Here is a 15,852-nt window from a genome sequence, read left to right as displayed (position 1 = left end):
TCAGGAAATAGGATTTGCCTCCCTAGATCCTACTCTGAAACACCATTCTTATTTTTTTTTTAAGGATTTTATTCATTTACTCATGAGAAAGAGAGAGAGAGAGAGAGAGGCGCAGAGACACAGGCAGAGGATGAAGCAGTCTCCACAGAGGGAGCCCTATGCAGGACTCGATCCCAAGACTCCAGGATCACACCCTGGGCCAAAGGCAGGCACCAAACCACTAAGCCACCCAGGGATCCCCATCAGTTATTCTTTTAGCCAGTCTTTTACCATGTGAAATTCCTATTAATTTGTTTAAATAAATTCAAAGGAAAGTATGAAGGCCTTTTTATTCCTGGTAAGGGAGGAGAAATTTTCTTTTTCTTTTTTTTTTCTTTTGAGGAGAAATTTCTTAAAGAGAAGACTGTGCTAGCTGCTTTGTATTTTCATTCCCTTTAAAAGAAAACTTTTAAATATTTTATTTATTTATTTGAGAGAGAAGGAGAGCTGGGAGAGAGATAGAGAGGGAAGAAGAAGGAGAGGGAAAGAATCTCAAGTAGATTCTGTCCTGAGGATGGAGCCCCACATAGGGCTTCATCTCATGATCCTGAGATCATGACCAGAGCTGAAACCAAGAGTCAGATGCTTAACCAGTTACTGAGCCACCCAGGAGCCCCTTAAAACTTGTTTTTTATTAAGTAATCTCAATACCCAATGTGGGGCTTGTACTTATGACTCCAACATCAAGAATCACACACTCCACCAACTAAGCCAGTCAGGCACTCCTACTTTTCCTCCTTTAATCCCACAACCAGGCTTTGACAAGGCAGAGATTAATATTATGATTTTACAGATAAGCAAGTATATGATGGATCTAGAATTAAGATCCATCTGTAAAACTCAACTCCTTTCCAGACTATATAATATGACAAAGAGTGGAGTATACTGATTAAGAGCACAGACTCTGGGTGTCTTGAGTTGGAAGACTTTGGCATTTACTAGCTATGTGACCTTGAGCAAAAATTACTTAATCTCTCTGGGCTGTACGCTGCCCATCTGTAAAATATTGATTATAAGAGTGCTTATAGATTCCTTATGAGCATTAACTGAGTTGATATATGTAAAGTATTTACAACAGAGTATAAATACATTTAAAAGTACTATATGACAAAGTACTATATAAACGTTTTTGTTATTAGTGTAATGCCATGCTACTATCATTAACAAAAAAGTTTCTAACTTTATCCCAGTCACACCATGGAGATAAGGTTCTTTTATGAAAACATTAGGCAAGTAAGCAAGGATATACTTATAAATATGATACTACTAAAGTTGAAGGGTAGGTATGGGTGGATGACAAGGGAAGGCCAGAGAGGGAGAAAGCCAGCAGACAGAAGAAGCAGGGGCCCTCCCTGCCAACTCATTTCATCACTCAACAGATCCTCTGAGGCAGCTCAGCAGCATTATTTCTGCATAATTCCTAAACTTGCCACATTCCAATGAATCTGTGTCTAAGTTAATGGATTAGCCCTATGTGGACATGTCCTTCCCTTTCCTGTAATTATTCCTGTTCCTGTCTAAGGTTTTCCCTGATCACTGCAGTTCCCAGAGATCTCTTCTCACTTCTCCGACTACTGAGAGATCTTATGATAAACAGAATTTGCACTTATCTCAAGGCAGTCTCACTTCTAACTTGTTCACATGAATATAGAGTTAACTGTAGGCTGAACTCTCTTGAGGTTTATCACAAGGCTGAAACCAGAATACACTCTAGATGCTTACTTGCTGAATTAAATGCTAGGAGACTGATGCGACTGGCATTACCTGGTAGCACTAGATGTATAGTGGGTTCATACTTTCTTACTCACCTTGAGTTGTCAATGTGTAGGAGGACAAAGACGGCCCACTCCCAGAGCCCCTCACTTTCCAGTTGGCCAGCATAACTGGTCTGTAGTACACCCTCACATTGTTCTGAGAGATGAGTATAATTAAGAGCCCGCAGCACCTCCCACAAGTGCCAGCTTAGGCGGTAGTCCAAAGGATCTGCTGTTACACTTCGAGGCTCCAGCAGCTGGTTGAGATCATAATGTCTGCAAAGGAAAATGTGCTGAGAGTTATCATATCAAGGAAGCAGACCACCTGCACTGAATAGGTCAACTATTCTGGCTATGGTTTAGAAGATAATAAAGGCAAGCATATGACAACAGAAGCATTACTAGATGATCTCCCTCTGAGACTGTACTGTATCAATCTACTTGTAGGTTCAGCAAGATTACAGATCCTACTAAAAATGAAGGCACCTCCTCTTCTGTGGTTGTGTGATTGGACAGGCTTGCTGGTATTTGTTTGGCTTAGATATTTACCATCCTGGTACATGGAGTCTTCACAACTCTTAAGTCTTCATTTTTAACCATTTGTGTATTTTTAAAATGTTATTTATTTGAGAGAGAGAGAAAGAGAGCGAAAGAATGCATGAGTGGGGGGGGGGAGCATAGGGGAGGGAGAAGCAGACCTCCTGCTGAGCACGGAAGTCTGTATAGTCTGATACAAGACACGGAAGTCTTGATCCTTGGACCCTGAGACCATGACCTGAGCTGAAGATGGATGGTTAACCGAGTGAGCCACCCAGGTACACCGATACTTTTCTTAATCATTTAAAACACATAGGTATCTTACAATCTTTCATACTGTTGTATTATATGAAGTGGCTCATTTTCCTGTTTGTTTAAGCAGCTAACTATTCTTCACAATGGTTATTTCCTTCTTTTTTTTTTTTCTTAAGATTTTATTTATTTATTCATGAGAGACAGAGAGAGAGAGAGAGAGAGACAGAGACAGAGAGAGAAAGAGAGAGGCAGGCAGAGACACAGGCAGAGGGAGAAGCAGGCTCCATGCGGAGAGCCCAACATGGGACTCAATTCTGGGTCTCCAGGATCACGCTCTGGGCTGAAGGTGGCACTAAACCGCTGAGCCACCTGGGCTGCCCTCGTTATTTCCTTCTAAGGCTTGTAATTTCTGTCTCTGATTTTGTCTCCAGTGGGGTTTTCTTTATATAAGGAAATTCAGGTACCCTGAATTTTTAAAGTGTCCCTATCCAGACTTTTGGTCTTTCTTCTACTGGGAGCCCAAAGATTTTAATGGTCCTGGATCAGTTTCTGTGTAAAATTCTTAGCTTGTAATTCCCAGATTGTAATTAATATAAACTAAGATCTCACACCTGCAAATTTTAGGGCTTAGATTACCAATCAATAACTTTTTCTATTCACCTAAGATCCCAGACTTTTTATAACTTCCTAACACTTCCCTAAGTAATGAACAAAAGTTTTCATGATCAGTGTTGCCAAACTGAACTTTTGTGGGATGATGGAAATGAACTATAATCTGCCCTGACCAATGACAGCCAATAGCTACATGTGGCTATTAGACACTTGAAATGTGGCTATTGTGAATGAGTAACTAAATTTTAAAGTTTACTTAAATTAAAATAGTAAAATGTGAATAGCAGCCATTATGTTGGACAGAAAATTCTAGACTATGTAATTGGGACAGAGTGTGGATTTTACGTAAAGTTTTATTTAAAAAAAATTTTAAAGATTTTTATTAAAAATAAATAAATAAATAAATAAATAAATAAATAAATTTTATTTTTTTAATTCATGATAGAGAGACAGAGAGAGGCAGAGACACAGGCAGAGGGAGAAGCAGGTTCCATGCCAGGAGCCCATCACAGGACTCGATCCCGGGACTCCAGGATCACGCCCTGGGCCAAAGGCAGGCGCCAAACTGCTGAGCCACCCAGGGATCCCCCTATGTAAGGTTTTAGTCATAGCAATTCTACCTTTCTTGAGAACAAGGTTTTTACTATCTCCTGGCTCCAGTTTCTCTATTTCTAGTACCTTGAGATACTTTCTTTTTCTTCTTTTTTGACATTAAAAAATCTGACATACAGTAAACAAAACAAATTTAGAATGTACAGTTTTTTCATTAAGTTTTCATTAAGTTTTAACATATGTACACAACTGTGAAATTACCAACGAAGGTGAAGATAACAAACATACTCTTCACCTTCAAAAGTTTCTTTATGTTTCTCTGTGAGCCTTCTCTTCCTGCCCTCCTTGCACCCACCCTTCCCAGGCAACCACTGATCTGCTTTCTGTGATTCATCAGTTTGCATTTTCCTGAATTTTATGTAGATTGGAATCATATAGTAGGTATGTTTCTGGTACTTTTTTGTCTTACTTCTTTCAAAACCAAATAAAATTATCTTGTGATTCACTATGTTCTCTTGTATATCAATAGTTCATTCTCTTTTATTGCTGAGTAGTATTCCACTACACAGATATACCACAGTTTGTTTAGCCATTCACATAGTGATGGAAATTTGGCTTGATTCCACTTTTTTTTTTTTTTATAAATTCTTTTCATTTTTTTTTTTATTTTTTATTTAATTTATTTATGATAGGCACACAGTGAGAGGGAGAGAGAGGCAGAGACATAGGCAGAGGGAGAAGCAGGCTCCATGCACGTGGGAGCCTGACTCGGATTCCCGAGTCTCCAGGATCGCGCCCTGGGCCAAAGGCAGGCGCCAAACCGCTGCGCCACCCAGGGATCCCTTGATTCCACTTTTGGACCATTACAAACAAAGCTGTTACAAACATTTGTACACAGATGTTTTCATTCCTTTTGGGTAAATACCTTAGAGGGCATAGCTGGATCATATGCATACAGGTGTATGGCTAACATTCTAAGCTGCCAAATTGTTTATCAGAGTGCCAATAACATTTTACATTTTTTCACCAGCACTGTATGAGAATTCCAGTTGTTCCACATCTATGACAACACTTGGTATAGGTCTTTTTATTTTAGGTTTTTTAAAGTAAACTCCACACTGGGAGGAGCTTGCACTCAAGACTTTGAGATCAACACCTGAGCTGAGATCAAGAGTCAGAGGCTTACCTGACTGAGCCACGCAGGTGCCCCTAGGGCTTTTTAATGTCTAGGCGTTCTAATAGGTGGTATCGCATGATGGTTTTAATTTGCATTTTCCTTCTGCCTACTGATGCTGAACACTTTCTCTTGTGATTGACATCTAAGTCTTCTTTGGTAAGGCAACTATATAAGTATTTTTCCCATTTTAAAATTGGGTTGTAAAAATAAATAAATAAAATAAATTTTTTTTTTTTTTTTTTTTATTATTGAGTTTTAAGAGTTATTTATATGTTCTGGGGATGCCGGGGTGGCTCAGTCAGGTGTCTGACTCGATTTCAGCTTAGTTTATGACTTCAGGGTCGAGAGACTGAGCCCCATGTCAGCCTCCAAGCTCCACATTTAGCATGAAGTCTGCTTGTTCCTCTCCCACCCCACCCACTTGTGCATGCTCACTCTCTCAAATAAATAAAATCTTAAAAAAGAAAAAAAAGTTCTTTATATGTTTTGATACAAGTTCTTTATCAGTTCCACAAATTGCAAATATATTCCCCTAATCTGTGGCTTGTCTTTTCATTCTCCTAACAGTTTTTCAATGACTAGCAGCTTCTAATCTTTTTGGTCTAGTTCACCAATTTTTTTCTTCTACAAATTATTTATTTGGTGTCAAAAAAATGTTTGCCTAACTCATAGTTGCAAAGACTTTCTGGTTTGGTTTCTTCTGTTTGCTTTCTGGTTTAAGTTTGAAATTTAGGTTTCTGATATATTTTAAACTAGACAGATAGTAGAGGTAAGCAATAAAACCAAAAACTGGAGGTAGACCAGACTAATCAAGGAAAAAAAAAAAAGAGAAAGGAAACATATTACTAATACCAAGAGAGAGATATAGTTACAGATCATACGTACAGACATTTAAAAAAGATAATAAGGAAAATGTTATGAATAATTTTATGCCAATAAATTTGGTGACTTCAGGAAAATAAATTTACAGTTTAAACTTCTACTCTTCATTATCTTTTAAGAAAATGAAAAAACAAGCCCTTATACAAGTATAATTGCAAAAACACATTTATAATAAAGGAGTAATATCCAGAATATATAAAGAGATATTGAAACACAAGACAACTCTATTAAAAAATGGGCAGAAAAAAATGTGAATTAGATACTTTCACAAGGAAGATATATAGATGATGGTAAATAAGCATGTGAAAAAAAATGCCTCAACATCATCAGACATTAGGGAAATGCAAAAAAAATTTTTTTTAAGATTTTATTTACTTATTCATTTATTTACTTATTCATTAGAGACATTACCTCTCAAGAGAGGTAGAGAAATAGGCAGAGATATAGGTAGAGGGGAGAAGCAGGCTCCCTGTGGAAAGCCCAAAGTGGGACCCTGGGATCACACCCTGAGCCAAAGGCGGAAGCTCAACCACTGAGCCACCCAGGCGCCCAGGAAATGCAAATTAAAGCACTACTTTAGGGCAGCCACAGTGGCCCAGCGGTTTAGCACCACCTTCAGCTGGGGGTGTGATCCTGGAGACCCGGGATTGAGTCCCATGTTGGGCTCCCTGCACGAAGCCGGGTTCTCCCTCTGCCTCTCTGTCATAAATAAATAAATAAAATCTTTAAAAATAAATAAATAAATAACTTTAGTTATTTATATGTTTCCACAATATAAAACTATACTATCTGGGAGCACCTGGGTGGCTCACTCGGTTCAGCACCTGACTTCAGCTCAAGTTATTTATTTTTTAAAGATTTTTAAGATTTATTTATTTATTTATTTATTTATTCATAGAGACAGAGAGAGAGAGGCAGAGACACTCAGCTCAAGTTATGATCTCAGGGTCCTAGGAGATGGAGCCTCATATAGGGCTCCCTGTTTAGCAGGGAGTCTGCTTGTCCCTCTCCCTTTGCTTCTCCCCACCTTATGCTTTCTAATAAATAAAATCTTAAAAACAAACAAAAAAAGTGTATTATCCTTTAATACAGCTACACATTTAATACTTAAAAAGTATTTAAAGAACTGAAATAAGAATTAGTTATGACTGAAAAAATCCCTCAGTGTTTCTGATATATGCAAGAGTTCTGCTGAAATCGTTTTAAATAACTGAATATAATAAGATGTCAGTATATGCTCATTAAAATGGCAAAATTAAAAAAATGACAAATTAAAATTAAAAAATTTTTAAAAAATGACAATACCAAATTTTGAAGAGGATACGGAACACCTAGAGATCTAGGTGGGAATGTAATACGATATGAATACTTTGGATATAAATGATCATCACATGTTTATTCATAACAACCCAAATCAAGAAAAACTATCCATCAACAAACGAATAAATTATACAATAAAAATCCTTCTGTTAATACATATATTAATATGGATAAACCTCAAAATCATTATGTGAGTAAAACAAGCCAGGCGCAAAAGTTAACAGAATGATCCTAATAATGTAAAAATCTATAAGAGCAAAATTATTCTATAACAAAAAAAACTTAGTTGTGTGGGGGTGGGGACTGATTGCAAAAGGGAATGAGGGAACTTTTGGGGGGTAATATAATTGTTATCTTGATCATGACAGTTACATAATAATGAAATGCACACTTCATTATTTATAAATTGTATCTTAATTAAAATCGATCAATTCTTAGATTTCTAACTCTAATTCCAATATTCTTCGCATTCAACTACTATAAATTATACTTTAATTTATACAAACTTTGGCAATCAGATCTCACATTAAAGGGAAAAAACTCAGGAAAGGACTCCCTAGGGCTGATTAAGCTCTCAAGTGACTATCATGCATGGCTCTGACTTACCTGTCACTATAGAGTTTTAGAAGGTGAAAGCAGACATCTTGAAGTGGTCTCTGTGAATTTTGCTCCTCCTCTACCACATAGCCAGAGCCCTCCAGGTATGAAGGAAGTGGGGAGCAGGCATATCTGTCAGCTTCAGAGGAACTCTTGAGGGGAAGAATTTGATAAAACAATACATCAGTTGTGAGTGTATTTCACTAGATGTGATCATGTATCAATTACTTAGGCACATGTATTAAGAATGATGACACCCTAATGGAATGTGTCAAGATCTTCAGCTTATTTTAAAAGATGACATGGCCCACCTGTCTTCAAGGGACTATCAAAGATTTTGGATAGCTCTCATCAATCCTCATATCTCTCTTGTCATAATTCTTACTACACTCAGTTTCTTTAGTGTTCTCTTTCTCCTGACAAATGATATCAGAGACAGTAACTATTGACAGGAAGAAAATAACTGAAGAAATGATGGCTTTGAAAACACTAATAGTGGTACCTCAGTGGCTCAGCTAATTAAGTGTTTGGCTCTGGGTTTCAGGTCAGGTCATGGTTTCAGAGTTGTGGAACTGAGGCCTGTGTTAGGCTCTGGGCTGCTGTGGAGTCTGCTTGGGATTCTCCACCTCCCTCTGTCCCTCCCCCTACTCCTTGCACTCTATCTCTAAAGAAAAAAATATATTTAAAAAACCCACATTAATTATATTTTTAAAAGATTTTGCTTATTTTAGAGAGAGAGCATGAGGGAGGGGGGAGCAGAGAAGTGGAGGGAGAGGAAGAGCAAATCTCAAGCAGACTTCCTATTGAGCACAGAGTCCAATGTGGGGCTCAATTTTACAACCCTGAGACCATGACCTGCGCTGAAAACAAGACTTGGATGCTCAACCAACTTAACCACCCAGGCACCCCTCACATTAATAATACTTAAACCTCAACACTGTCAAGGCATATGAAATGTGATATTTAGAGGTAACTTTTTCAAGCCTGCTAATTTGGGGCTATACCAAACTTGAGGTTGGGCTGTATCTCAAGGAATTCCCAAAGGAATAAGACAGCATTAGGAATAAAGAAAATTCCTCTCATTTGGGGGTAGGAAAACAGCTTCAGGAAAGTCAACTGTGGAAACGTCATATTAAATGAAATAGAAGCAGTCAGTCACTTAGAGAATTTTAAGAGTAGCCCTATCCAGAGGCAGGAGAAAAGGAAAGTTTCCCATCAGATTTCCTGGGTTCATTTTTTAAAAAATTTTATTTATTTATTTATTTATTTATTTATTTATTTATTTATTTATTTATTCGTTTGTTTGAGAGAGAGAGAGAGAGAGAGAGAGCGCCAAGCACAGAGGGCAAGGAAAATGGAGTAGACTCCCCACTGAGCAGAAAGCCTGATGTGGGGCTTGATCCCAGGATCCTGAGATCATGACTTGAGCCAAAGGCAGACACCTAACCAACTGAGCCACCCAGGCACCACTCCAGGGTCCATTTCAATTTTATGGTACTTTCAAAAAAAGCAGTTAGGAAAAAGTATTATGAAGTGTGACTTGGATGGTTTTTTTCTCTGCAGTACTTTTCTGGCAAAAACAGGACTTCCAAAAAAAAAAACAAAAAAACAGGACTTCCCCCATGACTCTTGGTTGGCTCTACTGGACAAAGATACCTGAAATGCTTCTTCATACATGCTGAGTGCCCTGGAAATGGAGGCTGTTGGTGGAAGCAAATACCAAAGATGGACAGCCAAGGCACGTTTCCAATCCAAAAATGAGCACACATTGATCTGTCTGTGCTCTGTGAGCTGCCATACCTGGAAGAGATAAAATCATTATCAAGCTATGTGTTATACATTACCTTGTTACTGCCCAAATCTGCAAGTTATTCACTTATTATTCAAGTAACATTTTTTTTTTTTAAACCCAACATGGGGTTCAAACTCATGATCCCAAGATCAAAAGTTGTATGCTCTACTGAGCCAGCCAGGTGCTCCTGTTAACATTTTGCATGAACTAGGTTGGCAGTGTTAATGATCCAAATATAAAATACACAGTTCCTTAGTGGCAGGTGAGGGTGTATTTGGACAACTGGTGCTCTGAGAAGAGATGAGAACCACAGAGTGAAGAGGAGGTTTTCTTACTGGCCAGAGTTGCCATCTTATAAAACTTTAAGTTATGCAAAAATTCTGACCAGCTACTTCATTTTTGGAAAGTAACATCGAGAAGTCAATCATGTAGGCAGCAAAAGAAAACTTGCTTATGATAATTATGGCATATTACCATAAAATGAACAGAAGTGGCTATTAAAAAGAATGATGCTACATGACATGAAAAAATGTCCATAGTCAGTTAACTTGCAGAACTGCTATGTATAACTGATTTTATTGCAATATACACACATGTATAAATATGCACACATATACGTTGATATAGACTTAAAAATGTCTGGAAAGAGACTACAAATTACCACTATGGTAAGGGACATAGTGAATCTTAATGTTTTAATTTCTATGTAACCAGTTTTTTTTTTAGAATGTACATGTTGTATCTTTGTAATTTGAAAACACTTCCACTAAAACTTAAAAACAAGTTAGTTAGTTATGTGTCATGGTATACCATTTAAAAAGATAGCACTTTCCCTTAACCTCAAGCCATCTTGAATTTATAAGAAAATTTTATGCAAGTTTATGAGAAAAGAAGAAAGTACCGGTTTTCCAGCCAACAATGCAAAGATCCGCAGTCTCTCATCCTGGATGAAACAGTTAGCCTGGAGCTGTTGCCAGTCCACCAGCTGCATGGTAAGCAGCTCCCGGATTGACTGGCTACCCACCAACTGGGATAAAAGAAGGGCAAGACGATGATCACCTACAAGATAAACAGAAGTTCTCTGGTGATCACTGAGGACTAACAGACTTGGGGAAATACCTGGGGGAATTATCTTCTTTCTTCTAGTCCTCAGGAGGAAGAACTTTACTACTTTCTGCAGTAGTGCCTAAATACTGATGGAGGGCTTACCATTTTCTGCTTGGGTAGAAAATATTCAAAGTAGATTAACCTAAATTACATATAGAGTGTATAGTATACAGAGTTCAATGATAGATCTGTTACTTCTGTGACCCTAGATAAAGTACGTCATCTGTAAAATGGAGCAAAGTATTATCTAATTCAAAGGTTTATATGGTGAAAACTGAGATGACATAACTGAAAACATGCCCAATTAGAATAAGCTATTCACAGCGCAAGTGAAGATGAATGCCAGAGGAATTGGATCTCAGTTGAAGGACAGTATACCAGTTACTGGACTTTCAGCAAGTGGACCTTTTGAAGGGCATGATCTTTTTCAAAAAGGTTTTCCTTGTGTGAACTTCTGCTCAGTCATCCTCTTGAATTACCAGAAAAAAATCTGTTTGCTCCCTAAAATTACTGAGAAACCCAGGCATTCCTGATGTATGAAACTGAAAAGTACGGACAGGTGAGAATTTTTGCCTTAAAAAAAAAAAAAGAAAAAGGGCAGCCCCAGTGGTGCAGCGGTTTAGCGCCGCCTTCAGTCTGGGTGTGATCCTGGAGACCCAGGATCGAGTCCCATGTCGGGCTCCCTGTGTGGAACCCGCTTCTCCCTCTGCCTGTGTCTCTGCTTCTCTCTCTCTCTCTCTGTGTATCTCTATGAATAAATAAAATCTTAAAACAAAAACAAAAACAAAAAGAAAACATATCCAACTAGACGGTACTGAGAAATGGCAAACTGAAATCTAGAGGAAAAGTCTATGTATGCAGTATAAATAGAATCACTGACTCTTTCACTCTCCCAGGTCCAATAATCTTTTACTACAAATTTTTAATTACAAAGGCTGAAGCAATAAAAAGATTCTTGGGGCACTTGGATGGCTCAGTGGTTCAGCATCTGCCTTTGGCTCAGGGTGTGATCCTGGGTCCCCAGATAAAGTCTTGCATCAGGCTCCCCGCAGAGAGCCTGCTTCTCCCTCTGCCTACGTCTCCACATCTCTCTGTGTTTCTCATGAATATATAAATAAATAAAATCTTTTAAATAAACAAATAGATTCTCATTAACCAGAAAGTGAGGGGACAGAAATTCCAGTTAATGAAACTTCCAGTTAAGCTGTACATTAAGAGAAAAATGTTTAGTTTCAGCCCTTACAACAAACCTCCTAGTCAAGTCCTTCTTTTGTTTTTGTTTATGGGTCAGCGCTTACACGTCTATATAAAGTACCATCCTGCCACAAAAGTTTCCTTCACAAACAAGAGAGGTCTAGAGGACAGAAATCATGCCATCGGGAACACATCTGGAAATGTGAGGCCAAGTGGTCTCTCTGCATATATGTAATCAAAGCATGACTGGACTATGATTCATGCAGTAAGTGCTGTAGCCCACTTGACCATGAGCTGCTGGTATTCTAGGTGACAATACTAAAGGAAAAAAGAAAAGATATTTAAGTGTATCTAGAGAACCCAAAAGAGAGGATTTATTGACCAAGATGTATAAATATCCTGGTCACCAGAGATGGCTGAGTTCAGAGCTTAATACAATCATTCATTAAGAGCCTTAGCTTTAATTACACAGTTAACCAACCAAACTGCTTCTGCCAGGCATCCTTGACTTTTCACAGACTTTCCCATTGATGAGGACATATACTGAGCAAATGGTATAGCATTCTAGGGTACTCTCTCAAATTAATTTTAATGTATGGTACAGGTAAGAATATATACTAATCTGCATATGAATATCCAACTAAAAGACTATTTATATTTAAATTACCTTGGCACTTTTGTCAAAAAAATCAACTGAATAAAAGTGGAAGGATTTTATATTTGAAATCCCATTTCCATTGTATTTTTCTATGCTCATTCTTATGCCAGTACCACATTGTCTTGACTGCTGCAGTCTTATAGAGGTTTTGAAATCAGATAGGTGTTGTGTTGCATGACTTTTTGTTCTTTTCCAAAGCTGTTTAAAGATTTTTTACATTTCTAAATAATGATCAGCCTATTAATTTCTGCAAAAATGCCTGCTGTAGACTTTGAGGGAAAATGCACTAAATACACAAATTAACAACCTGAGGTTCATAATGCATCAGTGCTTCTCATTTTGAGTGGTTTTGTTCCCAAGGGAACATTTGGCAATGTCTAAGAGGTATTTTCTGGTTGTCACAGCTGAAGGTAAAGGACTTTTATAGGCAGGGGGCAGGGATGCTGTTAGGTATCTTGCAATGCCCAAGACAGCCTCAACAAAAAATTACCAGCCAAAAATGACAATGGAAAAAAAAATAAATTAAATTTAAAAAAAAATGACAATGGTCCTGAAGCTGAAATGTATTCTGCAAATGTAAAATGTATTTCTTCATTTATGTAGGTCTTTATTTCCTCAGCACTGCTTTATAGTTATAGTACAAGTCTCATTTTTGTTACATTTATTCTTTAGGTATTTTATTCTTTCTGACATTATTGCGAATTCAACTGTTTTTCTAATTTCATTTTTGGATTGCCTGTTAATAATACACAGAAACACAACTGAATTTCGTATTCTAATCTTGAATCCTGAGACCTTGTGGAACTATTTAGTCCCACTGCCTTTTCTGTGCATTCCTTGGGGCTGATATGTCTACATACAGAATCACGCCATCTTTGAAAAAAGACAGTTTTACCTCTTCCTTCTTAATCTGTATGACTTTTGCTTCTTTTCCTTATCTGATTACACTGTCTACAAAATCCATTACAATGTTGTATAGAAATGGTATTCCCCATCTTACAGTGAAATCATTCAGTCTTTCAACTTTAAGTATGATTTTAACTGTAGGTTTTTTGTACATCTGGTTTGATATTAGGGTAATAATGTCATCACAGAACAAGGTGGAAAGTGCTCCCTCTATTTTCTGAAAGAGCTACAGAGGATTGGTACTGTTTCTTTAAAAACAGTGTTTACTGGGACGCCTGGGTGGCTCAGTTTTGAGCGTCTGACTTTGGCTCAGGGTGTGATCCTGCAGTCCCGTGATTGAGTCGCACATCAAGCTCCCTGAATGGAGCCTGCTCCTCCCTCTGCCTAAGTCTCTGCCTCTCTCTGCCTCTCATGAATAAAAAACATTAAAAATAAATAAATAAAAAAGTGAAGATATATGGAATTTGGCTTTTCTGAGTGAAGATTTTTAATTATTCAATTTCTTGTTATAGATCAATTTGGATTATCTACTTTTTCTTGAGTCAGTTTTGGTAATTTATATTTTCTTAGGAATTTGTCAATTTTATCTCAGTTGTTGAATTTGTTAACACAGAATTTCTTATAATATTTCCTTTTCTGTAGGGTTAGTAGTGATGTTCTTTCATTTCTGTTTTTTGGTAATTTGTCTTTCCCATTATCAGTGTAGTCAAAGGTTTGCAAACTTCCTTAATCTTTTCAAAGACCTAATGTTTGGTGTTACTGATTACTGTTTTTAATGGTGCCATTTTCATTGATTTCTGTTCTAATCTTTACTGTTTCTTCTCTTCTGCCTTTTGGTTTAGTTCTTATTTTGTTAGTTTCTTAAGGTAGAAGCTTAGGTTATTGATTTGAGGTCTTTCTTCTTGTTGGGTAGGTATCAGGTAACACTGACAGTATTCAAGTATTTTACATTCTTGATACTCTATTTAGTTGTTCTATCAATTTTTAAAAGTGGAGGTAGTGAAGCAAAAGTTTTTGATATGGTGAAAGGTAGTGCCTCGCCAAAAGTCTAACCTTAAAGAAAAGAAAAAAAAGGAGGAAAAAGAGTTTGTGAACAAATAAATCTAAGGACCTGACTTCCTTAAGATCCTCTTTTGCTGTACATATACGTGTTGGTGAGCATAACTTTATAAAAGGCCAATCCTAAAGACAAATTCTCAGTGTACAAAAATATATGAAGACCACAAAAGACATTGAGCTAAACATGTAGTGATAGTGGAATGCAACTAGTCATGTATGTAAGTTCTTGATACTAGCCTTTTCTATGATTTGTTCCTTACAATCCAAACTGGCCAAGTCCTCCAAAAATAAATCCAGTTCAAGGCTCCAATTAGTTGGTTTCAGATGAGTTAGGTTTCAGTAAAAATGTTTGATGAGGGATCTTATTATACACATAGATTAAACTGGACTATGCCATTTATTATTATTATTATTTTTTTAAGATTTTATTTATTTACTCATGAAAGACACACAGAGAGTCAGAGACACAGATAGAGGGAGAAGCAGGCTCTATGCAGGCAGCCCGACACGGGACTCGATCCCAGGTCTCCAGGATCACACCCTGAGCTGAAGCAGCGCTAAACCGCTGAGCCACCCGGGCTGCCCGCCATTTTTTATTCTTATCAAGATTTGTGTCTGGATAATTATTAAGTACTTGCTGAATGCCTCTCATTAGTGGAAGGGAAACTAAAAAGAGCATTAATATATAATGGGAAGTCCTAAAAAAAAAAAAAAGTAAATATCTTAACCCAGAAGTTAAATTTACATATTTATTTACTTGAATGAAGTAAGCGAATTAATGTAAAATACCTATGTTTAAAAGGTTTGGAGTGTTACTTACAGTGGAGGGTGGGGGGGCCTATATGTCAAAAAAGGAATTCAGTAACATGGTACATTTGTAGATTAAAAAAATACTAAGAACCATTTGACTATAATATTTATCGAACATAAAAAGAACACATGATATACACACAGTAGGATACCATCTTTGAAAAATTTACATGCATATTTACTTTGCGTGCATTTACTTTGTGTGCACAATTTTTTTTTTAAGATTTATTCACGAGAGACACAGAGAGAGGCAGAGACATAGGCAGAGGGAGAAGCAGGCTCCCTGAGGGAAGACTCGATCCCAGGACCAGAGGATCATGATCTGAGCTAAAGGCAGATGCTCAACCACTGAGCCACCCTGGTGTCCGAACCCCCACCTACACGAATTTTAATATACCTTATATATTCCAAAGTAAACAGTTCAAGTACAAGCTGTACATTGAAATGTATTTAGTAAATGCTAAAGGACTTAGGTGATTTGGGTTTATTGCTTTTTGCTTATCTGCATTTTCTAGTTTTACTACAAATGTGTAGGTAGCATAAAAACTGAAATAATTTTAACTAAGTAAACTTAATGTTTAAAGTACTAGAAAGAAAACTA

At 37.3% G+C, this 15,852-nt stretch overlaps 1 protein-coding gene across 3 annotated transcripts in view; it reads right to left on the bottom strand.

Annotated features, from left to right (window-relative positions):
• Positions 1-15,852, bottom strand: part of NUP98 (nucleoporin 98 and 96 precursor) — a 120,452-nt gene that overhangs the window by 13,200 nt on the left and 91,400 nt on the right. For all 3 annotated transcript variants that reach the window (XM_026010577.2, XM_026010578.2, XM_026010576.2), the window contains exons 26-29: positions 10,419-10,576; positions 9,382-9,525; positions 7,735-7,877; positions 1,848-2,069 (exon numbers count right to left, since the gene is read on the bottom strand). In XM_026010577.2, the coding sequence (XP_025866362.1) occupies positions 1,848-2,069; positions 7,735-7,877; positions 9,382-9,525; positions 10,419-10,576 (667 nt within the window). The remainder of the gene's footprint in view (positions 1-1,847; positions 2,070-7,734; positions 7,878-9,381; positions 9,526-10,418; positions 10,577-15,852) is intronic.

The sequence above is a fragment of the Vulpes vulpes genome, chromosome 11 (assembly GCF_048418805.1).
Source record: "Vulpes vulpes isolate BD-2025 chromosome 11, VulVul3, whole genome shotgun sequence".
NCBI lineage: Eukaryota > Metazoa > Chordata > Mammalia > Carnivora > Canidae > Vulpes > Vulpes vulpes.
Note: the sequence above shows the minus strand (reverse complement) of the source record. Positions and strands in the feature narration are given on the sequence as shown.